This window comes from Coenobita brevimanus, chromosome 18 (genome assembly GCF_032717465.1).
Source record: "Coenobita brevimanus isolate Jiangsu-jjx chromosome 18, ASM3271746v2, whole genome shotgun sequence".
In the NCBI taxonomy this organism is placed as follows: Eukaryota; Metazoa; Arthropoda; class Malacostraca; order Decapoda; family Coenobitidae; genus Coenobita; species Coenobita brevimanus.
In genome coordinates, this window is record NC_136971.1 from 8,148,329 (window position 1) to 8,175,275 (window position 26,947).

The following is a 26,947-nucleotide window of genomic DNA, read 5'->3' on the forward strand; positions in this document are numbered from 1 at the left end:
GCACAGGTGTAATCTCAGCATGTGACACTGGTATAACCCCACCAGCTCAGAAATCTCTTATGAGATACATAAAGCTATTTGGGGATAAAAAGAAAGAAATGCTGAATAGTGACCCCTTATTTTGTGTGCTTCTTGTTTGCATGAAGTAATTTTGTACAAGTTTAGAAATATATACCCAGACAGTCATTTGCATGCAAATTCAATTCACATGGCATAAAAGATGTCTGGAAATGTTGACAAAACCATGACAATTGGGAACCCCTTGTTTTTTCGTGGTTTGCAAAGTTATGTGCACTTTATCAGGTATCACAGTAAGTGAAAAATACCACATATGTTTCACTTAACAACACTGTTATGTCTGTGGATAATCAGTGTTTTTGTTTGTACCATATTGTACATAAATGTGATTAAAAAAAAAAAGTATTCTAGGGGACCCAAATAAGGTCTTCAGGGTTATTTATGATACAGTATTCTCTTCCTCATAAGCTAAAAACAAGTGGATCTTTTGTACACCTTTAAAAATATATACCTAGACAGTCATTTGCATGCAAAGTCATTTTCCATGGCAAAAAAGATGTCTGGAAATATTGGCAAAACCATAAAAATTGAGAACCCCTTGTCTTTCAGTGGTTTGCAGTTATATGCACTTTATCAGGTATCGTAGTAAGTGAAAAATACCACATATTTTTCACTTAACAACACTGTTATGTCTGTGGATAATCAGTGTTTTTGTTTGTACCATACTGTATATGAATGTGATTAAAAAAAAATAAAAAAAAAAAGTATTCTAGGGGATCCAAATAAGGACTTCAGGGAAATTTATGATACAGTATCCTCGTCCTCATAAGCCAAAAACAAGTGGATCTTAAGTCTCTTTTGTGTGGATTCTGCTTGCAAGGTAGAGTTGATACAGTAGCTATGGAGAATGAAGGCTTGCTGTAAAGGAGACTAATACTGTATATTTAAGGGGTCAAGAGTACCTCTTTAACATGGAGGGGTCAATGAAATATATCAGATGCTGTACCTCCAGTTTGATAAAGTTCTCCAAACTGAATATAATTGTTCAGGTAACAGTTCAGTAGTAACCTCATTGTGATGTATGATAATTTTTGTCTCAAAGGAGTACTATGCTGCTTCTGTTGTATCATCTTTGTATTGCTGTTGCTTCATCAGAAATTTCTCTCCCTTTTTATTGACCCTTTCAAGCAGTGGATGCTGTTTATTTAGTTCCAGCCAATGTTAGGTAGTTTTATTCTGCTTAGGAGAAATGCCAGGTAGTGATGGGGATGGCTAAGGATGTATATAGAAATAATCATTTTTGAAAAATCCCTCCTAAGCTGATTTAAACTGTCTGGGAGCTGCTAGAATAAAATGAGGAAGTTATCTTGTGCTACAGGAGTTAACAGTGATTCACCATTCACATTTTTCATTTTTTTTTTTTTTTTCCATGACTTCACCAGGATGAAAGTTTAGTGTAGGGTGATGTAGTGTTTCCTTCAAGCCTGTGTAGTTTTAGCTGTTTTGCAGTTTGATGTTCATTTTATATTTAGCTAGTTGATTACGCATTGAGACCTCATTGAAAGATGTCTTGATTAAAATTGTTTCATAATTAACCCTTTGGCTGTGACAGTGTGTGTTTTTCAAACCACGTAGTTGGTGCGAAAGATATGGGAACAATAGGGTGTTTTCACAAGCTTTTTTTTTTTTTTTTTTTTTTTTTACCCACTTAAACTTAGTGAAACATGTTTAAATTTTAGCCACAAAAACTTCAGTCTATCCACTCACCTTTGAAACAAGTTGAAGGTCTGTAGGTGGCCCAGGGCCAAAGGGAGAGCTAATTGAAGAGGAGGTGTTTTGTGCAGTTGGGAGATGCCGGCCACCCAGGCAGGCACGAGGCAGTGCTGAAAGCGATTGTCATGCCACGTGTGTAGTGGAGTTTAGATGGTAACTTCCATGCTTGATAACACTAAAAAACAAGTTATGCACTAATTTTCAATTATAAGGACAATTGTTACAGTGTACTGTTGTATGAACGTAACCTTTCTATCTATCTATTGCCAGACACCTTAATCCCATAAATGGTGGCCACAAACAAATTGCCTCCATGTCGCCCTGTCCCCCGCCATTTCACTGCCCTGCTTCCAGCTCACCCCCCCCCCCTCTCATATACTTCTCCACTCGATCCATCCATCTCATCCTTGGTCTCTCCCTCCCCCTCCCCCCTCCACTTCACTCACATACACTCTCCTCATCAGCCTCTCATTCTCCATCCTCTCCACATGGCCAAACCAACTCAGTGTGTTTCTCCTAATGCTTCCTATAACATCCACATCCACACAACAATGATCCTTCATTTCCTTATTTGTCAGTCTGTCCCTTCATGTGATTCCACATGTTCCTCTCAGATAACTCCTTTGCACTGCTTTCACTCTTGACTTCTGTCCCTCCAACAAGGTCCAAGCTTCACTTCCATATATATATATATAATTTTTAGTAGATAATGAATGGAGGAAGGAAAAACAAAGGAAAAAAAAATAAGTCCATGTGCCTAAAGGCATCCTCCATTCATAAAATATTTATAATAACTGGATTTGAATTGAAGTGGATTAAATGTTTGTGGGAAACAACTCCCAGGAAGTTAGAGTTGATATCACAGTACTGTCATGCAGGAAATTTTTCACTTCCATGCTCACTTCCCTGTTTCTTATCACTGCTTTCAAGGAACCAGCAGCCTTTCTTCCTTGACTTACACTTTCAAACACTTCACCCTCTACACTTCCATCCTTACTTGTCACACTACCCAAGTACTTAATCGCACTCACATTTTCCATATGGTGAATGGTTGGCGAGTAGAGGTAGAGGAGAAGATGAGAGAGAGAAGAGAGAGGTATATGTGAGCAGGAGAAGGGAGGTTAAGAGACTGGTGAAGGAGAGTAAGAAGAAAGTGGATGAAGAGTTTGGGAGGAATCTGAGTGTGAAATGGAGGGAGAGTAAGAAATTGTTTTGGAAGGAGGTAAAGAAAGTAAGGCAGTGTGAAAGGGGAAATAGTAGGGGAGTGAAAGATAGGAATAATAGATTGTTGGTGGAGAAGAGAGAGAAATTGAGGAGATGGAAGGAGCACTTTGAGGATTTGTTGAATGTAGAGAGTGAGAGCAGTGTGAGTATAAGTGGTTGGGGAATGGCTGGGAGAAGAAGAGATGAGAGGAGGGAGGAAGAGATCAGTAGGTCGGAAGTAGTGGAAGCGATGAAGAAGATTAAGCTGGGAAAGGCCCCAGGAATTGATGGAGTGTGTGGTGAAATGCTTAGGTATGGGGGTGAGATTGTTGTGGAGTGGATATGGAAGTTGTGTAGATTGGCTTGGGAAGAGGGAAGGGTTCCAGAGGACTGGAAATCAGGTATAATTGTTCCTCTGTACAAAGGAAAAGGGAAGAGAGAAGTATGTGGTAACCATAGGGGTATTTGCCTTCTTAGTGTGACTGGTAAAATATATGGTAGAATACTCATTGATAGGGTTAGGCATATGACAGAGGAGCTAGTTGGAGAAGAACAAGGGGGATTTAGGAAGGGAAAAGGGTGTGTAGATCAGATATTTGTTCTAAGATGTTTAGTGGAGAAGTATCTAGAGAAGGGAAGGAAAGTGTATGCTGCCTTCATGGACTTGGAGAAAGCTTATGACAGAATAGATAGGCAAGGTATGTGGAAGGTATTAAGAATATATGGAGTGGAGGGGAAATTGTTGAGTGCTGTGAAGAGTATGTACGAGGGAGCTAGGGCTACGGTGCGAGTGGATGGTGAGCTGAGTGAGTTCTTTGATCTCAATGTGGGACTGAAACAGGGGTGTGTGATGTCTCCATGGCTGTTTAATATATATATGGATGGGGTTGTAAAGGAGGTGCAAGGTAGGGCAGTGGATGTGGGGGTGGCCCTAATGAATGAGGGTGAGATTTGGAAGCTTCCGGTGTTGCTGTTTGCTGATGATACAGTATTGTTGAGTGAAGATGAATGGGAGTTGCAAGGTTTGATGAATGAATTTGGGACAGTGTGTAGGAGGAGGAAGCTGAAAGTTAATGTAAACAAAAGTAAAGTTATGGTGTTTGAGAGGAATGAAGTCACAGAGTGTGCAGTGAGGTTGGATGGTGAGGATATGGAGAATGTGAGTGCATTCAAGTACTTGGGTAGTGTGATGAGTAAGGATGGAACTTTGGGGGATGAAGTACGTGAAAGGGTACAGCAGGGAAGAAAGGTTGTTGGTACACTGAAAGCAGTGATGAGAAATAGGGAGGTGAGTATGGAAGTTAAGAAGTCACTGCATGATGGTATTGTGATCCCTACCCTGACGTATGGAAGCGAGGCGTGGACCTTGCAAGAGGGGAACAAGTCAAGAGTGAGAGCAGTGGAAATGAGTTACTTGAGAGGAGGATGTGGAGTGACGTGGAGGGACAGGTTGACGAATGAAGAAGTGAAGGAACGTTGTGGGGTAGATATGGATGTGGTTGAAAAGATTAGGAGAAATACACTGAGGTGGTTTGGACATGTGGAGAGAATGGAGAATGAAAGACTGAGTAAGAGGGTGTATGTAGGTGAGGTAGAGGGAGGGGTAGACCGAGGATGAGGTGGAGGGATGGAGTTGAGAGGTATATGAGGGAGGGGGGGGTGAGTTGGGGGGAGGGGAGTCAAATGGTGGGTGACAGAGTGACTTGGAGGCGTTTTGTCTGCGGCCACCCTTTGCGGGATTAGGGCGTCGGGCTATAGATAGATAGATAGATAGACATCTTCCATTTCCTCCTCCTCCAACCTCACTGTACATCCACTGACTTCATTTCTCTCGAAGACCATAACTTTACTCTTCTCTACTTTCACTTTTAGATTCTGTTTCTTATACACTCTCCCAGACTCATCCACCAAGCCCTGCAGCTCCCCTTCGTCTTCACTTAAGAACACAGTATCATATGCAAACAACAGTACAGGGAGTTTCCAAACACTGCTCTCTCTCATTAGGGCCACACTTTGTATCTCTTTTATAACCCCATCCATATACAAATTGAACAACCATGGAGACATGACACATCCCTGTTTCAATCCGACCTTCAAATAGAATTCACTCCATTCACTATTCACACACATTGCAGCCTTAGCCCCCTCATACATACTCTTCACGACATTCAACGGCTTCCCATCTGTTCCATATATTCTTAATACTTTCCATAATCCTTGTCTATCCACCCTTTCATATGCTTTCTCCAAATCCATGAAGGCTGCATACAACTTCATTCCCTTCTCTAGAAACTTTTCTGCTGAAGATCTAAGAATGAATATCTGATCTACACAACCTCTTCCCTTCCTGAAACTTCCCTGTTCTTCTCCAACTAATTCCTCTGTTATTTCCCTAACTCTTTCAATTAGTATCCTACGATATACTTTCCCTGTTATGCTAAGAAGACAAATGCCTCTGTGATTACCACACACTTCTTTTTCCCCTTTCCCTTTGTACATGGGAATAATTATACCTGATTTCAAATCCTCTGGGACTCTACCTTCCTTCCAGGCCAATCTGCACATCTTCCACAACCATTTTACTGCTTTCTCTCCCCCATGCATCGGCATTTCATCACACACTCCATCAATTCCTGGGATTTCCCCATTTTGACTTTCTTCATTGCTTCCACAACTTCCATCCTACTGATTTCTTCCTCTCTTCTCAAAGCCATTCCCCAGCCACTTATACTCGCATTACTTTCATTCTCTATGTTCAACAGTTCCTTAAAGTGTTCTCTCCATTTGCTCACTTTGTCTCCCTTCTCCACTGTAATCTAATATTTTTAACTTTCACTCACCAAATAACTTCTTTGGCCCCTGTCTGACTCTATTTACCTCTTTCCAGAACATTTTCTTACATTCCCTCCACTTTACACTCAAGTTCCTTCCAAATTCCTCATCCACCCACTTCTTACGCTCTCTTACTAATCTTTTCACCTCTCTCTTCTTACTCTCTCTTATTAATCTTTTCACCTCTCTCTTCTTACTCTCTCTTACTAATCTTTTCACTTCTCTCTTCCTCTCTGCATGTAACTCTCTCTCTTCCATCTCTCAGCTTCTTCCACACCCCTGTTTCTCATCCACTTATTATATGCTTTCTTCTTTTGCACCACAACTTGTCTCACCTCTTCATTCCACCGTGCTGTTCCTTGCACCTCCTACACAAACATTACACATAGCATTAAACATGCTACATGAGTGTAATAGTAATTGAGGTGACAGCACAAAGGTTTCATTATAATTTTTGCATTTTCTTACTTAATATATCAGTTATTTTTACCTGCCCCTGTCCCGGAGGGGCTTGGGGATGGGTATTGTTTTCACTCGATTTGTCTGTCTGTCTGTTTGTTTGTTGGTCTGTCTGTCTGTTAACAACTTTAAGCAAAACTACTGGTGAAATTTTGAATAAAATTACAGGGTTGATGGGCAATGACCTTCTGATCACCTGTTTAAATTTTTGGCCAAATTAGGCCAAGGCCCAGGCTGTAGGCAAAAAAAAAAAAAAAGAAAAGAAAAAAACAAAACAAAAAGGTAAAACAAAAAAACATTTTGTGCCATACATCCTTTAAAATTTGTCATATCGACATGAAACCAAAACCTAAAGGTGCATCTTGCAAATCTTCATCCTATGACATGCCTTTTTACATCAGGGGGGTCACCCCCTAGTTAGTGGTATGGAGATCAGTGTCAGGTGGGTTGGGCCTAAAATTCCATATGGGCATGAAATCGTCAGTTTTCACCTTATTTACACCAAATTTGGTATGTGATATGTTTGACTAGATATCCTGTTGTGTTTATACATCAGCACTAAAATGACTGCCGGGGATGGCACTGCATCTTGTTATCACTTATTACTACAGAGTCACTTACAAGGTACGGAAATAAGGTAACCTAATTATACGACGTTGCCACATGAGGGAAAAGAATGTGGCACATCTCCAAAAATAGTCACTTATTTACTTATATTTCTACCATTTATTATTAGTTATGCATGTACAAATTAATTTTCTCAGCACGTATTTATCTTTGGTCATGTAAAAATATAACAGTCGAGAATAACTCTGTAATCAATCACCTTTACATTTGCTAATGTGTAGTATGCTGCAGTGTCACTCATTTCTCCATGCTTACTATTACATTAATTATTTATTTTCTAACATAATGAGACAGGGTATTTACAATTACTGTATGTACAGTTGTGTTCAGGAGAAACGATACACATATGCTGCTATTATCTTCTGTTGAGTCTGCTGTTGGTGAGATGTGGAGCCATTTCACTTACTGCCTGGTGCACTTGTCATCAGTGCACCAATAAATGAGGGAATTAGTTCCAAATCTTACCATCACTGGATACCATAGAACACTAAAAAAAATAGACATGTATCATTTCCCCTGAACGCAACTGTACATTATTTTCTGAAGCATTCAGAGGTATGATACACTCTGGACCACTCTCAGAGCATCGCTGCATTGTCACTTGCCATTGTCTCCTTATTCACAGTTACACTAATTTTGTATATTTGTATATACTAAACCAGGATACTTACACATATTGTCAGTCTTATCTGACACTTAGAAGTATTCAGGGATGTGATAGGTATGGAGGAACTCTCCCATACAAAGGCCAGCCTTGCACCTAGCATTTATAATCACATGTGCTCCAGTCTATTTTTTTTTCTCCTCATTTCCACCTCCTTCCATGTGAATTCACAATCAGAGGTGTCACTGGATGGTAAGTGGTGCCACTTGGGTGCCAGGGTGTGCTTCCTGCCTGGTTAAGTGGTGGGGGAAAGGGGATAGTTGGGAGAAACAGGGCAACATTTCACTTCATGGTGTCTGGTGAGTGACTGAATGATACTACGCATTCAGGATGAAAATGCAAAATGTCCCACGGTCTTCTATAAGGACCATCGCAGCTGCCTCCACAGTTCTTCCAGAAGGACTGTAGCAGTCTAAGGGTTAAGTAGCTAATGATTTTGCACATTTTCTTCGTTTAACCTGTGGATCGTGAAATTACTTTTTTTTTTTTATCCCACCCTGTGGTGGCAAAAAATTATTATTTTTTTTTAAGTTTTTGTTTATTATAAACTTGAAGATAAACATCCAGGGCATCATCTGGTAAAAAAAAAAAAAAAAAAATCTCTCTCTCTCCATCTTTGTGTAGGGCCATGCATAAGTTCACATAGTAGAGTAGTAAAAAATTAAAAATTAAAAATGTTTTTATTATAAATTTGAAGAAAACATCCTCATCAGGTGAAAAGGAAGAAAATCTCTCTCTCCGTCTTTGCTTAGCGCCATGCGTAAGTTTGTGTAGGGGTGAAGTTAACGGTGATGCACGGCCAGCACAGCCTGAGCTGTGGCACAACGCGATACTGCCCAGCCTGAGCTGTGGCTCACAAGCCACGGGTTAATGCTGCTTGTGTACATAATAAAATTGTTTTGAAGTAAGAAACGAATGTTTCATCTGCCTTTTGGCACCTTGGTCGTGACTCAGAAGCATGTCTCACTTATAATCCTCTCATGGTCACATCCAGTGTCTGAGACCGTATGATTTCAACCACAGTGGGGTGTTGGGTTTTGGTTGAATTTTTATACCACCATTCTCACAGCTTTCCCATATGAAGCCCACCTTCCTGCACATCATAAAAACATCACTCAATGTGGTATTTGTAGCATATCATGCTAGAGATTACTGTGCATTTGCTTTATCTGATCCCTAACCCTTTTCAGCTAAGTTGATGGTCTTGTGTAGTTACACTGTAGGCTCAGTTTGACCAGCTACTATAGAGATTCATAATTACATCTTATCTATGGCTCATTGAATTTCATGCAACTATGACTTTGTATTCAAGTAGTGAGAGTGATCTATTTATGTCAGGTGAAAAGAAGCTGATTAAAGAAGTGGAGTGGTAAATATTTGTGGGCATTGGGAATCATTCTTGTGTTGGTATGTGGTAAATGTCCTGCAGAAACCTGAATATGCTTCATATACAGTGTCCTGAGTCAAATGGAAGCAGATTAAAGAAGTACATTGCAGGCTTAGAGGAGACACCCTTACTTGATATTTAAGATTTGTATTAAATGTATATAAGTTTTAGGCTGTTACAGTGTGTCATTCAGTTTGAAATTATCTTCGGTATATTTACTGTGCCTTAGAAAGGTATTTTGATTCCCTTCCTTTACATTGCAGCACTGCATCTTGCTCAGAAATAAACCTCAAGGGCCATATTCCTAAAGGATTTTAGCTATATCAGGATAATCAGGTTGCCATAGCTTTTATATCATCAAAAGTAAATTATTGTGATTTGTATATTTTAACTTTACTTTCAGTGCAACTCGAGCAGAAAAGTTTATGATTGGTGTTCCGTATGTTGCATATTCCAACAGCCATAGTTTGCATGTTACTTAAAGTAGAGTATGTGCTTGTTATAAGTTGCATTTCATAACTTTCTTCTTGACCATTAGGTCCACAGTAAATTATAGCAAAACTGCCTGTCAGAGTTCCATTGTAAAGCTTATTTTCTAGTTATCCCATTTACAGTACCATTTGTATGGAAAATCAGATATTTTGGAACACACTTCTGACTAAGGACAAGGACTGTCTGTATTACTTCATTAGTTTTGTAGTAAGTGAATTTGATATTATGGTGCTCAGCTGATTTATATCACTTTTACTTGAATTTGTTCATGATGATTAGAGTACTTACAGTATATTGTTTGATATTTGTAGTAATTTAATTGCACGCATATAAATTATGCATTGCCATTATTTGACTGGTCCAGAATGAAGTAGAATCATTGCCGTATTGATACTGTATTGTTGTGGTTTTGTCATGTAATTGATTTTTGTTATTGCAGCTTTATTCAAGGCTAGTATACTTTCATTGCCCCCTTCAGCCAGAGGTTGTGTTTAATTTTATTCAGGCTGCTGTACAATAATATTCGAATTGTAAAGAATTTCTAGTAGTAAAGAGGCGAGTTAAAGTTATATCTAACTCCTTTTGCTAAAAAAAAAGTTTCCCATAATCGGAATAAACTTGTTTCATGGTAAAAAAAGAAAAAAAAAATTGAAGACATTAAGTGTGGCTACTGCAGTACAGTAATCCCTTGATTATCAGACGTAATAGAACCAAAGGCACGTCTGGGTACAGGCACCGTCCAGATAATGGACTTCTCCCCTGGCCCCCCTTCGCATGTAACCTTAGTTTGAAAGCCAATTTAAAAGGCCACTACAGTACATTGTACAACATGCTTTTCCATTTCATTCCTGTATTTATTCTCTCTCTCTCTCTCTCTCTCTCTCTCTCTCTCTCTCTCTCTCAGAGAGAGGGGGAGGGAGAGAGGGAATGGTGAAGGAGAAAGAGAATAAGAAGGGACTGATTTTCTCTCTCTCTCTCTCTCTCTCTCTCTCTCTCTCTCACACACACACACACACACACACACACACACACACACACACACACACACACACACACACACACACACACACACACACACACACACACACACACACACACACACACACACAGACGATGCAAAAATACAAAGGAGAATTACTAGCACAGACTCTTGTAGGGAGCTACAAGAAGAATTAAATAAACTTCATGAATGGAGTAGTACATGGCAAATGGAATTCAATGTGGACAAGTGTCATGTAATCAAGTTTGGTAAAAGTGGAAAAAGACCTGATTGGGATTATAAGTTAGGAAATAAAACCCTATACACATCAGAAAGAGAGAAAGACCTAGGTGTGATTATCAATAACAGACTATCTCCAGCTGACCACATCAGTGAGAAGGTACGGAACATGTATACACTGCTTGCAAATATGAGAATAGCATTCACGTACATAAATGAAGACATGCTAAGAAGGATAATAACATCATTCATTAGACCAACCCTGGAATATGCATCAATAGTCTGGAGTCCTCATCTCAAAAAGCATATAGACAAGATTGAAAAAGTTCAAAGGGCCGCTACAAGATGGATACCAAGCTTAAGGGACCTAAGCTACGAAGAAAGACTAAATAAACTGAATCTACCAACACTACAGGAGAGAAGGAAAAGAGGTGACATGATAATGCTATATAAGTGCATATCAGGAAAGGAGAAAATAGACATAAATGATTACTTAACATATGGAGAAGCATCAGCAAGAGGACACTGCAAAAAACTGCATAAGAAGAGAGGTGATAAAGACGTAAGGAAATTCAGTTTCCCAAACAGAGCAATTGATCAATGGAATGCACTACCGAATGAAATAGTGTGTGCCAAAACAATTCACAAATTTAAGGATATGTACGATAAATATGGTCTAAGACACGGGACAATACGAGCTTGACTCATTCCTGTAAAGATACAATTAGGTAAGAACACACACACACACACACACACAAGAGAAAGGTTCACATGTACACATGCACAATCTTTCCTTCATTCATAAACCCACACACATATGTACATACATGCACGTGTGTACACATACTCTACTGGGAACAGCTGAGGTAGTCTCTAACGGACGCTGGGTGAACTACCACTGAGCCAGGCAGGGTGACGCCTCGGAGCTATTCCTGCCGGACACAAGCATTTTATGTGGATAAAATGGAAAAATGCACGAGTAATGGTTTCAAACAGCCAGATCACAGCTTGGGTAATGGATTATCCGGATAGTGGCCGTCCGGATAATAGAGGAATTATTGTTCTTAATTGTGTATCACATGTTCTCTGAACTTTTAGGATTACATAGACATTGATGCCTGCCTGATGTCATGCATGGGGTTAAACCATTTCTCTTTTTAGTTGTTTCATATTTCTCCCCAAATACTGTACATACCATTGGTTATCTTGGGAGATTCATTGTGTGTAAAATTTTAATGTCAGTACCTCTTTGTAGCTTTGCATTGAGGTGTCTGCCAGGCAAAATAGGACTTGATGCATTTCATCTTTTATTATTTAACTTACTGTACAGTGCAGTCATCCCCAAACACTTCAAGACAGGTTCAGTGGGCTGAATTCACCAAAGCATGTAAACCGTGTTGGAGGTGCAGACCCATTTCTCCTGACCAGGTACTACATGATAATTTTTTTTCTTTTTTCCACAAAACTTTTACACAAAACTTTTTTATTACTTGATGCACAAGGTTCTTGATTTTTGTTATTTGGTGAGTTTTTCATGTATTGTAAATACCCAGTCACTGAGTGAATGGAAGCACTATCATATCCGTTCTGGATGTTTCATGCGCATAACAGATTGCCAGTCCATGTAAAGTAATCCCTGAACCTGGAATTATTGTCTTCTTTTTTTTCTCAGTGCACCCCTTGAAAAAATGGAGATAGCCAAAGCAGTCCCCCAAGAAACAAGAGATTACTGTGAAACCAGTTTTTGATGCCCACCCTGGCTTGTGTGGGAAATCTAAATGCTGTAGTTTGTGGGTTATGAGTGTACTGTATAGTGTGGGGTGAAGTGTGATGGCATGATGAAGTCATTTATATTGTTTCTGTTAGAGTGAGAGAAGGGTAGTTCTTACACCAGGGTTGTTTGATGCATACATAGAGACTATAACATTTTGGATGGTAACCTCATGTAACCAACGAATGAATCCTTTGTGTTTAAGTGAGTTTAGGTGTTGCAGCTGATTGATGCTTAATACTTAAGGGTTTTATCTGAAGGATGATCAGGGTTTATTGCCATTACATATTAATTGCATAAAGCTGGGGAAATGTGGTAAGTGTCCTATTGTTATTAATACAAAGTATGTAGTATACATGTTAGATTATTGGCAGTCCAATTAACCCTTTTGTCATTTTTTTTTTTTTTTCTTTTTAATAACAGAACACAGTAAGGAAAAATGAATGAATAAAAAAAATAATCCATACACCAGATTATAGATGTCCTTCATTCATGAAAAAAATCTGTAACAGTTGGATTTGAACAGCTGTACAGTAGGTTCAAGTTTGGGGGGAAAACCACTCTGGGGAAGCGAGTTCCAAAGAGATGCAGTTCGGGGAATAAAAGAATTCTGATAGGCAGAAGTTCTGCAATATGGCAGTATGACAATCCAGTCATGAGTGCAATGAGATGCCCGTACAGCTTGGAGGGAAGGCGTGGAGAGGTGGCACAATGAATGCAACTTTATCTGAACGTTTGCCATAAAAGTATATGTAAATTAATGCAAGGGAGGCAACATTCCTTCTTACTTGTAGAGGAGGAAGTTCATTTGTAATTGCAGGGTTATTAGTAAGTCTAACAGCTTTGTTCTGAATTTTGCTGAGTTGTTTTAGTGCAACTGCTCTCATTCCACAGGATTGAGCAATATCCGAAGTGATAGTGCCCATGACTGGTAAATTATAGCTAACTGCTTGTCAGTGAAGAAGTTACAGACTCTGTACAATAATCCAAGTTTCTTTGAAGCAGTTTTAGCAAGTGATCTAACATGAGAGGTCCAGCTGAGTATTTCTGAGAATTTCAGTACATTTAGAAATAGGAATATTAGTAGTATTAAAGGTAATATAGAAATCAGGCAATATAAATAAGTAAATTGTTTGTATTTAGTTTTCCTAGTGTTAAATAAGACAATGTTATTTTGCCTTCATTCAGTGATCTTCAATAAGTCTTGATTTACGGAGTTAGCAGTACTGAGTTGCAAGTTAGAGATATTAAACGTTGTGAATGGGTGTTTAAGTGTGAATGAACTGTGAAGTGTTGAGTCATCAGCTTATGATTGAATGGAGTCATGGGTAAGAGATAAGAGATCATTAATATGAATTAGGAATTGGGTTGAAGCCAGAACTGAACCTTGTGGCACACCAACGTTAATTGAGTGGAAATTGGAATATACATCATCTACTTTTATCTTTCTGTCGCTGAGACAAGGAAATCAGAGGAACAAAAGATGATAGGCCATAGCAAGGGATTTTGGATAGCAGGGAACGGTGCCACACACTGTCAAAAGCTTTAGAAATTACTGCATGAGTTTCTCCACGTTGGTCAATTAAATGATGGATGGCATGAGTCAGGAGATTGAGTATATCAACATTGGACCTTTTGTGGTAGAAACCATATTGTCCATCACTAATTAACCCTTGTGTTACCATTCGACGCAGGTTGCATCCTGCCACGAGTGGGTACTGTACAGTCACTACTCAACATACGATGGGGTTACTTCAGGTCGTACCTTAACGTATAACGTTTTTTTATCATAAATCGGGAGATTGAAACACATTATAAAAGGGGTGTTACGTCAACTCAACTTCCCAAAGTCGCCTACCCAAGACTGAAACAAAATTGACAATCCACCTTAATTACTTCTTGTGTCGGTCCAAGTTGTCTCCAAGACCAAAACAAACACTATCACACCAATACAGGCAGTGTTACTCACGTACAGTAAATCATTGCAACAACACAACAGACACACTTGCACAACGTTGGCCTGGTGCTACACAATGTATAGGCCTACAGCAGCACGATGCTTGGCTGAGAGGTGACGATATTTGGGGGGCACACGTGAACGAGTGGAAAAGACAGGGCTTTGGAAGGGTGGCGGGACCGCAACTGAACCAGAACAATGCTCTGCACGCTGGGGCCGCCATCTTGCCTGAGACAGGCGATGGTCACCTTGCGTGTGCCTGGTGCTTTGTATGAAATTTTCCGATGGCAATATCATTATAGCGGGAAATTTATCGTAAATCAGATTTTGGGGTGGAACTTTTCTATTATCATTGTAGCTAATTATTGTGTACCGAATCAACGTAAAACAAGTAGTGACTGTACCCGGGAGGCAGGCCTCGGTGCCCAAGGCCACACATTGAGAGACATTCCCTGTCATCGCATTATTCCTGCTCACTTGATAGTTCATAAACAATTTATCCTCATACCTTTATTTATACTTTGATAATTGTAATTTTTTTCACCTTAATCCTGAATAAATGCACTTGTTTATGGTCCTTTAAAAAAGATCTATCTATTGCCAGACGCCATAATCCCGTAAGGGGTGGTCATTTGACATTGAGTTATTTGTTTTACAGGGAGGGGCACTAACCCTCCACCAACCCACTTGCTGACACGTAGGGAGCACGTATGTTCTGGTTATATGGTTACCACCCAGCGTTGTAAATGGTTTCTTGGCTTACATGAAACCATTTGGCTTGTCACTCGATGTAAAGCCACTGCCGAATGTAAATTATGGCTTATTTTATTATTTTTCTTAATTCAGTTTTCCTCATAGAAATATAATTTTTATGGTAAATGATACTGAGAAAAGGTTATAGGGAATTTATTTGGCTACATTTTGGTGTATAAAGAATTACTGTACGTCAATTAGGGCCAATTTTGTGGAACGCGAAAGGAAATTATCTTAGGCTCGAGCAAGGCTTACAGCACACTGACTGGGACAGTGGGGCGACACTGGGTGCGGAGTGGGTTGAGCACGGCGGAGGGATACATGGGGACGCCGGCAGTGCTTTGATTTCGCCTAGAAATGGACACAAAAAATGGACCATTTTGTTGGATGCAACCGGTGTCTAATGGTAACAAGCGGGTGAAATGTGCACAGATGCAGCCTGTGTCGAATAGTAGTGAGTGGGTGAAATTTGCACTGCACCTATTAAACACAAAAAGGTTAAGTTGTTGGGTTCAAGATGTTTAGCTATGTGCATATTAATTACCATCCATCCAGCCATCATCCAGTCCTACGTTGCCCCATGAGGAGCGTAGGAGCCCGGGGCTAGGCAGTTGGTCCTGACATTTAAGATGAGAGTGATCAACCTCACTCATCCCTGAGTGGCATTACATGAGCAATAAACCCCAACCATCCCTTGGATATAAACCTTCACCGGCTCAATCCGATTGGAGCACAATAATTACCCACTAAACCACCAGGTGCCAAAATTTGGTTATATGGTTACCACCCAGTATAGTAAATAGTTTCCTGGTGTACAGGAAACCATTTGGCTTGTCACTTAAAGTAGAGTCACCCATAGGCAGAAGGAAAAGGAAAGCATGAAGGAATGAAAGACAGAAGAGGGAGTGTAAAGTCACCCGTAGGCAGAAGGACAAGGAAAGAATGAAGGAAAGAAAAATAGAAGAAGATGGAAGGAAAGAAGGATGGAGGAGAGGACAGGGCAGATACCCGAGAGCAGCACTACATTGAGTGAGTGGATGGTGAGCGCCCCCACCTACCACAAACAATCTCAAATATTTTACCAAGGGATGTGATAGCTATTGGTTCATAATCAGAGGAGCAAGAGGAACTTCCTTTCTTTGGAATTGGGTGGATATTAGCTTCTTTCCAAGAATTAGGAAATGAAGAAGTACAGATGCATAATCTGAATAATTTAGCTAGAACAAGTTCTGCAGAACACTTTTTAAATATAATTGGAGGAACAACATCTTGACTTGGAGCTTTGATGGTTGGTAAATTGTCTAGGATGGATTTTATGTATCTAGTCTGTATCTTAAGTGGAACAATTTAGGGAAAGTCAAGTTCTAGTGCAGGGAAGTTCTGGCTGACTTACTCTGATGTAGAATTTCTGGCAAATGTACTGGCAAGGATGTTCGCTTTACCATGTGGGTAATTTATAGTGTTACCATCTGAAGATTTTCGTATTGAAGTTATTATTGAAAGAACTGAGTGTTGACCAATATATTCTATTGTCATTAGAATTATTTAATAATTTGAATGCATGGTCGTGAACAAAGTTTGATTTAGCAAAATTACTTCATTTGCATGGTTTCTAACAATTTTAAATTGTCTGAGCAATTCAGATGTTTTTAATTTTATGTAAGAGTTATATGCTAAGGACTTTTGGGCTGTTGCTCTGGCACATTTGCTGTCAAACTATTTTGGGGAGTCAGATCTTTTAGTGAACTGTTGACTGGGTATGAACAATTCCATTCCAGCTGGTATTAAGTCTAGTGTGGGACTGGGTAGAATTGATGTTACTGGAGAAGAAAGACTGCCATGGAATATAAGCAAGATAATTTCTAAATCCATCCCAGTCTGCCCTGTCAAAGTGCCATCTGGTCACTCTGACAGGTTCAGAATGGGGAGGTTTGGGGAAACTGACTAATGAGGCTTTGTTGAGATTGTGGTCAGAGGATCCAAGTGGTGACAGTACTTCTGTCCTGTATTGATCTGGATTATTGTACTGTATTAGGAATAGGTCTTAGAGATAGGTGTTATGGTCAGGATTATCTGACATTCTGGTTGGTTGTTTTACCAGTTGCCTGAGATTAAATGGTTCTGCAAACAGCTCACATTCTAGACCAGTATTGTCAGTCCTGGCAGAATGCTGTAACCATTCTACATTACGGACATTAAAAATCACCCAAAATAGTAATTTCAGGGGTAAGGGTGAGATTAAGGTTGGAAAGTTGTGTGGATATGGAATCAAATTCACTGGGTTCTGAAGAAGCATTGGGAGAGCAATAAACTATACAGTTATATTTGGTAATACATTATTTAGATAATTTAGTTTATATATTGTCAGGCTAATCGTAGCCATTTCTTTTTTTCATGTGTTGCTGGAAGTTTCCAAGCAGTCGGAGGGTAAAAGTCTGTGTTAACCCATTTGCTTTTATGGAAGCATGTTTAATTGCTTTAATCCAGTATTTTATTTATTAATTTTTATATAAAGCAGTTTGTTCAGTTGAAATATATCTAGCAGTTACCAGAAGGTTAATGAGAATCTCCATTATTTTACTTTATAGATTATTTTATTACTGGTTGTAACTTGGCTTAGTTTTTCATATTTGCCTTTGGTGTGTTATGGGATTGCCACTGAAGCCAAAAACAGCCATGTTGTGCCTTTCCACACCTCATGACAGTTTTTGGCTCACAGTTATTCTGTTCTGTTTTTGTTCCTGGTGTACCAGCAATATCATATTTAGAGCAGACCAGTATAATTCATCTTTATGGCATGTCACACACTTTAGCTTTCATTGTCTTCAGCTCTCTTAGCACATTTAATCCTGGAGCCAGGTCTGTTGGTTATTTTTGCTACATCCAGACAATTTTTATTCAGTTTATTGAAGATCTTTTGTGATGTTGGGCTTAAAGAAGGCTGTATCCCCAAAATTCAAGATGTCTTCCCAAACCTCAGTAATATTACCTGAATAGCAAGAATGAAATCAAATAGTATGTCAATGGACTGAAGTGATTAAATATACCTCCAGACTTGTATGAGCCGAAGTCACCCGTGTATAGAAGATGGTATGTCGTGTGAGAGTGGGGGAGGGGGAAGTATACCACATCACCACCCTGTGCCACCTCCACCACCACCACCACCACCACCACCTCCGCCACCACCACCACCACCACCACCACCACCTCCGCCACCACCCTCAGGCTCCTTCCGTCCATCTCCCTGTGTCATGTGCCACGTGCCATATTCAGAGTCGTCGTTACCATTTCGTGTCAAGATATCCAAATGTGCTGTCTGTAGGTCAGTGCTTAGTTTAAGGTTACTGCAGTCAGTTTTGGCTGGTTTGTTTATGCCACAAGCTATACTAACAATAAGTCCTCATTGTCACTTTTCTACATCCCCATCTACTGTTAAGTTCATAGTAAATTAAAGGAAAATTACTTTGCTGTGTATCATTGTGATTTGCCAGTTTCCCTCAGTTCACAGTACCAGTTGTATGGAAAAGTTGTAATATTTTGGAACACATACCTGATTAATGAGGACTGCCTGTTTTCCAAAATGGAACTGTGGTGAGGTTAAAATCTATCTATCTATTGCCAGATGCCATAATCCTGTACGGGGTGGCCATTTGACTCTGAGTTATTTGTTTTACAGGGAGGGGCACTAACCCTCCACCAACCCACTTGGCGGGTTAAAAAAGAGATCATAATGGTTAAGATATTTCAGACTAATTACAAGTTTTATTGGTTGACATCTGTTAGCAGATGTGTTTGTGTCCAGGAATAGATGTACAATACAGTATACTGTACTGTATCTATCTGTATACAGGTCCAGGAGGAACCATTATGAACTAATCCTTTGGGCAAGCCTTATGAGAGCCTCATTATCAGAAGCTTCAGGGATTGGAAAAAAAAAAAAATCAGCATAGTATCATATATCAGTAATGGCTTATTTGAACATTTTTTCTTTCTTTCTGAGCTCTCATACATTTTTTTTATCATTATTTTGTTTCTGGATGCCTGATGGTCTACTGTTTGAGACACCAATGGGAGTGATGGGTCATAAGCTTTGCATGCATCTTCAAGTGATGACAAGGAGTTGTTGGGTCATGTAATGTGACCTTGGGTTGGAACATCATCACCGCAACCAAAAAAAACCACGTTGGTATTGCTTAGATGTGAAGGTGATGGTGATTGTCTTACTGGAAGGGCATTGTTCATTACCTCCACCAAGTAGGTTATGTTTTACCGTGCATTGGTTTGTTTGTCTGTCTGTTAGCAGGATTACTATAAAAAGCTATGAACGGATTTTGATGAAATTTTTTGGAAGGGTGGACGATGGGCCAAGGAAGAAATGGTTAAATTTGGGGGTGGATCCGGATCTGGATCTGGAGTATCCCACACAGTATCTTCAAAAGTCTTCAATGAATTTCAATTAAATTTTATGGAAAGGTGGGCCATGGACCAAGAAAGAATTGATTAAATTCTGGGGCAGATCCAGATCCAGATCCTATATCCATGGATCTGGATCCAGGATTACTCAAAAAGTTATGAATAGATTGTGATGAAATTTTGTGGAAAGGTGGGCCTCGGACCGGATCTAGGTCCAGATCCAGAGTCTCTCGCACAATATTTTCAAAAGTTTTCAGTAAATTTCAGTGAAATTTTGTGGAAAGGTGGGCCATGGACCAAGAATGAATTGATTAAGTTGGAGGGATGGATGTGGATCCTATATCCACAGCTCCAGATCTGGAGTCTCTCGCACAATACAGGTATTCCCAAAAGTTCTCTTTGAATTTCAATTAAATTTTTTGGAAAGGCGAGCCTTGGACCAAGAAAGAATTGGTTAAATTTTAGGGTGGCTCTGGATCCCGTATCCACGGATCCGGATCTGGTATTACTCAAAAAGTCATGAACAGATTTTGATGAAATTTTGTTGAAGGGTTGGCTATGGGCCAGGGAAGGAATGAGTAAATTTTGGGGCGGATCCTGATCCGGAGTATCACACACAATGTCTCCAAAAGTCCTCGGTGAATTTCAGTTAAATTTTGTGGAAAAGTGGGCCATGGACCAAGAAAGAATTTATTAAATTTGGGGGCAAATCACGATCTAGATCCTATATCAAAGGATCCAGATCCTTTTTAATGGCATTGGTGGAGGTATGCACTTTCTGAGTGCTTTCAAGTTTTGAGTGTTTTCCACTTGGTCAGACAGTCATTTTACTTAGATGTCCTGAAGCGATTGAGGGAAGCAGTGAGAAGGAAGAGGCCTGAGGTGTGGAAAAGTGAACACTGGATGCTGCACTATGTCAGTGCTCCTGCTCACACGTCATTCCTTATCCGTGACTTTTTTGGTGAAGCATGAGCAAAAAGCTGCCTTATCCTCTAGATTTGGCATCACCCCCCTAAGTTGAAATTCACCCTGAAAGATTGCCAATTTCAGATGATAGAAGAGATAGAAGAAAATTCACCAACTGCACAAACAAATGTTAACTAAAGCATGTGTACCTTGCCGACTAAGTGACGTGGTGTGATGTAGCTAGTGTTAGTCTGTCTAAAGATCAAAGTCACTGCTACACAGCACTCCTGCCATGTTCATGCTACCCCTGTAAGTAGGTGTGCTAGTTTAAAAGTATGATTTCTTTGGGTCAGACCTTGTACATACAGTAAATGTATTTAATACTGAACTTCTCAAGAAAAAAAAACAAAAGATAGAGATATACAGGTAACTATTTAGAAAGAAGCTTGACACATTTGGCATCATCAAAAGCAGTATATTGGTGATGAGATTCACAGCCGTGTTTTGGTGGAGAAACTCACGACACTGAATTGTTTTGGTGGTGGGACTCATAACAAGTGGCACGGATTTTGATTTCAGGACTTTGTATTTATTGTACTGTTTATAAAGGCTCCAGCAGTCTTGCCTGCATCAGTCATGGCCACCAACAGTAATGGTGGCATTCCATGCTGCTTGATCTCTGGCAGCCTCCATATTCAGTTTCCTTATCCTTGAGATCACACACCGTAACCACATCCCAGGTCCTTTTTGATCTGCCTTTCACAACCCAGCCCTTGATGTTCACACCGCTCTTCACCCAGTTGTCATCTTCCATCCTCTCCACAGGCTCAAACCATCTCAGTCTACCCCTCCTCATAACTCCCCCAATACATTCAAGTCCCACCCTTTCTTTCAGCTCTTCAGCCAGAGTCCTAACCCTCCATGTCTTGCATTCAAGGACACACTGCACATCCATCTAATCATTGTCATTTCTGTATGTTTGAGCCAACGAATATCCTCTTCCTTTACTGCCCAGGTCTCACTACCGTACAACATTATACAGTATTGCTAACATATGTTGTATATAAGGATCCCTTAGCATCAAGGGGGAGCCCTTGCAATGTTAGGAGATGCAACAGCTCCCTGAACTTCTTGCAACTACTCCTTACACCAGCCATAGAGCTAGCTCCAGCCCCATGTCCAGCACATAACATCCCTCAAAGAAGAAAACTCCACACACTCAGGAGACTCTCCTGCATGATCGATCCTTTCACATCTCTCAGTCTCTTCATGTTCTTCCTGACACACCGTACACAAGAAATCAGCATTATTTCGCAGCCTACCTTTAATACCACTACATCTTTTAAACACCCACTTATCACAAACACTGCACAAGATGGAGTTACTTCTTACTCCCTTGTGGCCAACTGCACATGACCATACCCCCTCTGCTTTGACTGTTCCACCACCAGGCCAAAAAATCATCACTTTTGTATTATCTGCATTCACTGTCAAACCCTTGTGCTCTATTCCATCTCTCCACTTATTGACTCTTTCCTTCATCTCCTTGTCATTCTCTGCAGTCAGCACCAAGCCATCAGCATACAGCATGTCCCATGGGAGTCCTTTTTTTCCTGTGGAATTTTAAAAATGCAGCTCCATTTGCTGTGATGCATATTTACACCTGGCAGATGATGCTCTGATGAATAATTGTGAGTTAACTGTAATGAGGAAGAAATAAGTCCGCTTTGATGGTAGTCAAATTGACCCTCTTTTCTGGCCACACTTGGCCATCAACTGAGCTGAAAGTGAGTAGGCATCTTTGTCATGTTAGAACAAGCAGAGTATAGTTCACCTTTGCGTAACCCCTTGACTGCTATAAACATGCTTAGATGTTACATTTAAGATAACATCAAATGATTTTGTGCACAGTCCTCTTCATATAACAGACCCATCAACTACAGGTATGTAGCTGCTTCTTTGGAGCCCTCCTACAAGTACAGTACATTCTGTACACGGGGCAGGGAATTGGCATTCTCTTGTTGTTGACAGTGCCTTACCAAAAGCAGAGCAAGATCGAATTTCCTTCAGTGAGGTGTAGGAAAATATGATGGTGTTTTGCTTCTGGATGCACACTGCAGCAGCATAGCTCCACCCAGTGTGTACAATACCATCACGTGTAGGGTCCTCAGCAACACCTGCACTTAGGTAGTTTATTCAGCAAATACTTTTAGATGATCTTATCTGGTAGGGATTTGAGGCCTATCCCATTTTTTTTTCCTAATAATTCAGAGAACAACTAATTTTAGTATGCCATTCAACATGACAGTTATGTATCCCTGTTACATTTATTTTTATTTAATGTATATACACATGTATATAACCATCTTATTGCCTAAATAATTGTGACAAACTCCAGAAGATTTCATTCAGTTTACATTGGACCTCATGAACTGAAGGGGTTAGAAACAGTCACCATTGACTCCATCATTTTAACAGGTGTCTCCAAAGCAGAATAAAATCATCTGGCCGTAAATAAGTTAAATGAGGAAAAGATGTAATACTACTGAATGGATTAATTGTGTGAGGTGTACTGGTGAAAATCCACTGTTGTTTCTGGTTCCTACGTCACCATCTTTAGGTAGGGATGATGATGATGATGATGATGATAATGAGAAAAAGAACAGTAAGAAGGAAATAGAGAAAGAGGAGTTAGATGATGAAGAAGCTGATACTGATGTTGCAGTCATTGACTAGCATACCAGTAATTCTGTTTGTGCTTGTTATTAATGATTCTTACGAATGACAGGAAGGGGAAAGTTCCAGATGTGCTGTTCACCACCCTGGAGCTTCCTGCTGGCATCCCCATAACAGGTGAGCTGACTGTGCCATGTTGGTTTGCATTCTCTGCAGTTAAGGGAGCTCCCTTGCACCTTTTCATTACCAGTTTTTGTGTGATCCTTGTGCCACTAGGATTAGTCCTGGCTCCAACCCTATTCTTAATTCATATTAATGATTTCTTATCTATCGCCCATAATCCCACTCACTCATATGCAGATGACTCAACATTTCACACTTTGTTCCCAATAAAACACCTATTCACAAAGTTTAATATCTCAACTTGCAACTCAGTACAGCAGTCTTCATAAATCAAGACTTATCGAAGATCACTGAATGGAGTCAAAGTAGCATTGTCTCATTTAATGCTAGGAAAACCAGATATATACAGTTTACTAATAGACAGATATTGTCTAATTCCTGTATTACCTTCAGTGCTACTAATATTCCTGTCTCTAAAAGTATTGAAATTCTCGGTGTTTCACTTAACAAAACCCTCAGCTAGACCTCTCCTGTTAGATCACTTGCTAAAAGTGCTTCATAGAATCTTGGATTATTGTATAGAATCTGCAGCTACAGTACTTCACTGACAAGCAGTTGGCCATAACTTAAGAGTCATGTGCACTTTCAGCTGTAATGTTTCTCACCCTTGTGGAGAGGTTGCACTAAAACAACTGGATAGAAATCAGAACAAAGCTGTAAGAATTATTAATAACCCTGCAATTGCCAATGAACAACCTCCCCTACAGGCAAGAAGGAATTTTAACCCCCCTACATTATTTTAGACACAGGCAAACCCCGATTAGCTATACCCCTAGATGCGATACTGTGGAATAGTGATGAGGGTAGAAATGTCACGATACTCCACCTATCGTAGGCCTACCTGCGATGTTGTGATGGATTTTTTTTTTTTTTTTTTTTTTTTTAAACCAATGTTAATGATATTTTAGACTTAAATTTTGTGTGTAGGTTGACTTATAAACTGTTTTAGACCTAGAAGAATGTTTTAGTTATAGTTTGAGTGGACACCTTCATTTGGGGTACGGATTCTCGCCCATCAGACGAGGCACAAAACAATGTTGACAACTAGGCAACTCAACAAAGAATATTTCTTGTTTGACCGTTGAACTGTCTTCTAACCTATCGTGGAATACATCATAGTAATTATAAATAAATATTAATAATTATGAAAACCTTAGAGAATAAATACAGTAATCACTCCAGTATCCGACGTAATAGAGCCATAGGTAGGTCCGGATGTTGGTTCTGTCCGGATATTGGGCCCCAGCTTATGTACTTGTACTTATGGACCCTAACTCAGAGAAACACCTATACAACTCCCTCTGGACATGCATAGCACCTATTTAAGACCCAAATCACACCAATAAGGCACATAAATTACTGAAATAAATGCAAAAGAAACATAAAATGAGGGTTTAGAAGTATGTTCATACATTAATAAACATTCTGGTACTTATGGACCCTAACCTAGCCTAACTCAGAAAAACACATTCCTAATGCACATGCATAGCTACTAACACCCTATTCACACCAATAAAGGACATTAAAGAGTGAAATGAGGTAAGTATAGTTTGGAAAAAAGTACAGTACGAAACATTCTGCCTACTTACAGCAAGTCCCTGGCCACCTTGATGAATAACTGCCTCCTCTTGGACTCTGACAGTAAGAAGGATTTCCTGAAGCACTTGCAGTACACTGTTCCTGAAGTCTTGCACTGAACTTAGTCAGTCACACACAGAAGTCCGTTCTTTTCACAGTGTGCACTCTTGTCTAAATAATGCTCCATTGTAACTTACTAAGTGTTGCACTTTAACTTTTCCCATTCTTATAATTTTCCAAAGCCAAAACAAACAAGTCTATTTACGTTAAATTTTTTTTCTATTGAGTCTTTTCTCTCACAACTGTAAATCCTTAACACAACACACTGTTTTTTTCACTGCACAATACTCTAAAGTCCTGTGTGGTCTAGTGGAGAAGTTCTTGCTGTTTATTCACTGTCAGAGTCCGAGAGTTTCACTGGCAGGCGACCTAGGGGTGCATCGCTGGGTCGTGGTGATGGCGTACCCACTGCAGACGACTCTGAAGACAGCCGCAAACTCACGTCGAGCGGTGACTCCACCGTGGCTGATGTGCTGGGCTGTGGCTCGGAGCATGAGGGCCTGTCTTGGGGAGGCAACGGAGTGGAGCCAGGGCTGGGCACAGCGGGGGTCACAGGCCTGAAAAAACTGTCAATGGTTGATTGACGCAATGACCAACGATTCTGACGATTGATGATGCGCTTCCTGGAAGCACGCACTTCCTCCACGAGTCCCAAGGGCCCCATCTCCCTGTCGCAGTCCGGGTGTTCCAGGTAGTCTAGGACGAACTCTAGATGTTCCCAGAGTGCGCTCAGCTTGGGAATGGCTGGAGTAGTGTCCTGCTGAGAGGAGTCTGCATCATCGTTGCCTTCATTGTCGGAATCTTCAAGTTCGGTACTGACACCTGCAACCGAAGACGCGATCTCGATATCAGACAACGTCTGATACCCAGGATCGCCCTCGTCGTCATCCAACCACTCACGAACATCGTCCACATCTACATCGTTGCCGTGCGTACGTAGCCGTGCATGGAAGTCATCCACGTCAAATCCTAGAAAATCGTACTCCACATCCGTTCCGAGAAGCAGACGAGACCAACCATTTTCCAGAGTCTTCACAGGGACTTCCTTCCATGCACTAGCCCATTTGTACAGCGCAGACTTGATGTTGTAGCGGCGAAGGTTTTCCAAAGTCCTATTGCCTCATGTGTCCCGTCCCTCCCTGCGCTCGTCCTCGTCCTCGAGAACAACCATCACCTCGTCCAGGAACTTCCGACGGTATAGGCACTTTGTTGCCACGATCACTCCTTGGTCCATTGGTTGGATGAGAGCAGTTGTATTAGGTGGCAGAAACATGCACCTAATACGGCCATTTTCAGCAACCAAGTCCTTGTCGCACGAGTGGGCAGGTGCATTGTCGAGGAGAAGGAGGGCCTTTACCTGGTCGCGCGGGATTCCCAGTGTCTTCGTCTGGTAATGGATGACCTCCTTGATGAAGTGACAGTGAAACCAGTCTTTGAAGTTCACAGCTGTGAACCATGCCTTCAAAGAATGGTACCAGATAACAGGAAGGACATCCATCACCCCACGAAGGCACCGAGGTTGCTTTGCGCTGCCAACAACAACTGGCTTAAGCCGGTGCATGCCGTTAGCACTGGCACAACACAAAGCAGATATCCGTTCCTTGGAGAGCTTGCGGCCAGGTACACGCTTCTCCGTCTCCTCGGCTAGAGTGTTCGTTGGCAGCGAGCGATAGAATAGGCCAGTTTCGTCAGCGTTGTAGACTTGACCGAGAGTTAGGCCCTCCCTGTCGATCAAGCCCTTCACCTTGTGCCGAAACTCGTCAACTCCATCCTCGTTAGCGACCAATGCTTCGCCATGAGCTTTACGGTTGGTAAGGCCATGCCATAACTTGAACGCAAAGAGCCAACCCTCGGATGCCTTGAAGTCTAGGGCGTCGTGAAGCCTGGCGAACTTCTCAGCAGCAGCCTTCAGCTCCGTTCCACGTACCATCACACCAGCAGCACGTTGTTGTCGATACCAAATCAACATGGATCGG

At 40.6% G+C, this 26,947-nt stretch overlaps 1 protein-coding gene across 1 annotated transcript in view; it reads left to right on the forward strand.

Annotated features, from left to right (window-relative positions):
- The window catches only part of LOC145391352 (uncharacterized), a 210,905-nt gene that overhangs the window by 114,094 nt on the left and 69,864 nt on the right, over positions 1-26,947 (forward strand). The window contains exons 12-13 of the mRNA XM_080265950.1: positions 18,209-18,477; positions 23,263-23,327. Of these exons, the coding sequence (XP_080122076.1) occupies positions 18,209-18,477; positions 23,263-23,327 (334 nt within the window). The remainder of the gene's footprint in view (positions 1-18,208; positions 18,478-23,262; positions 23,328-26,947) is intronic.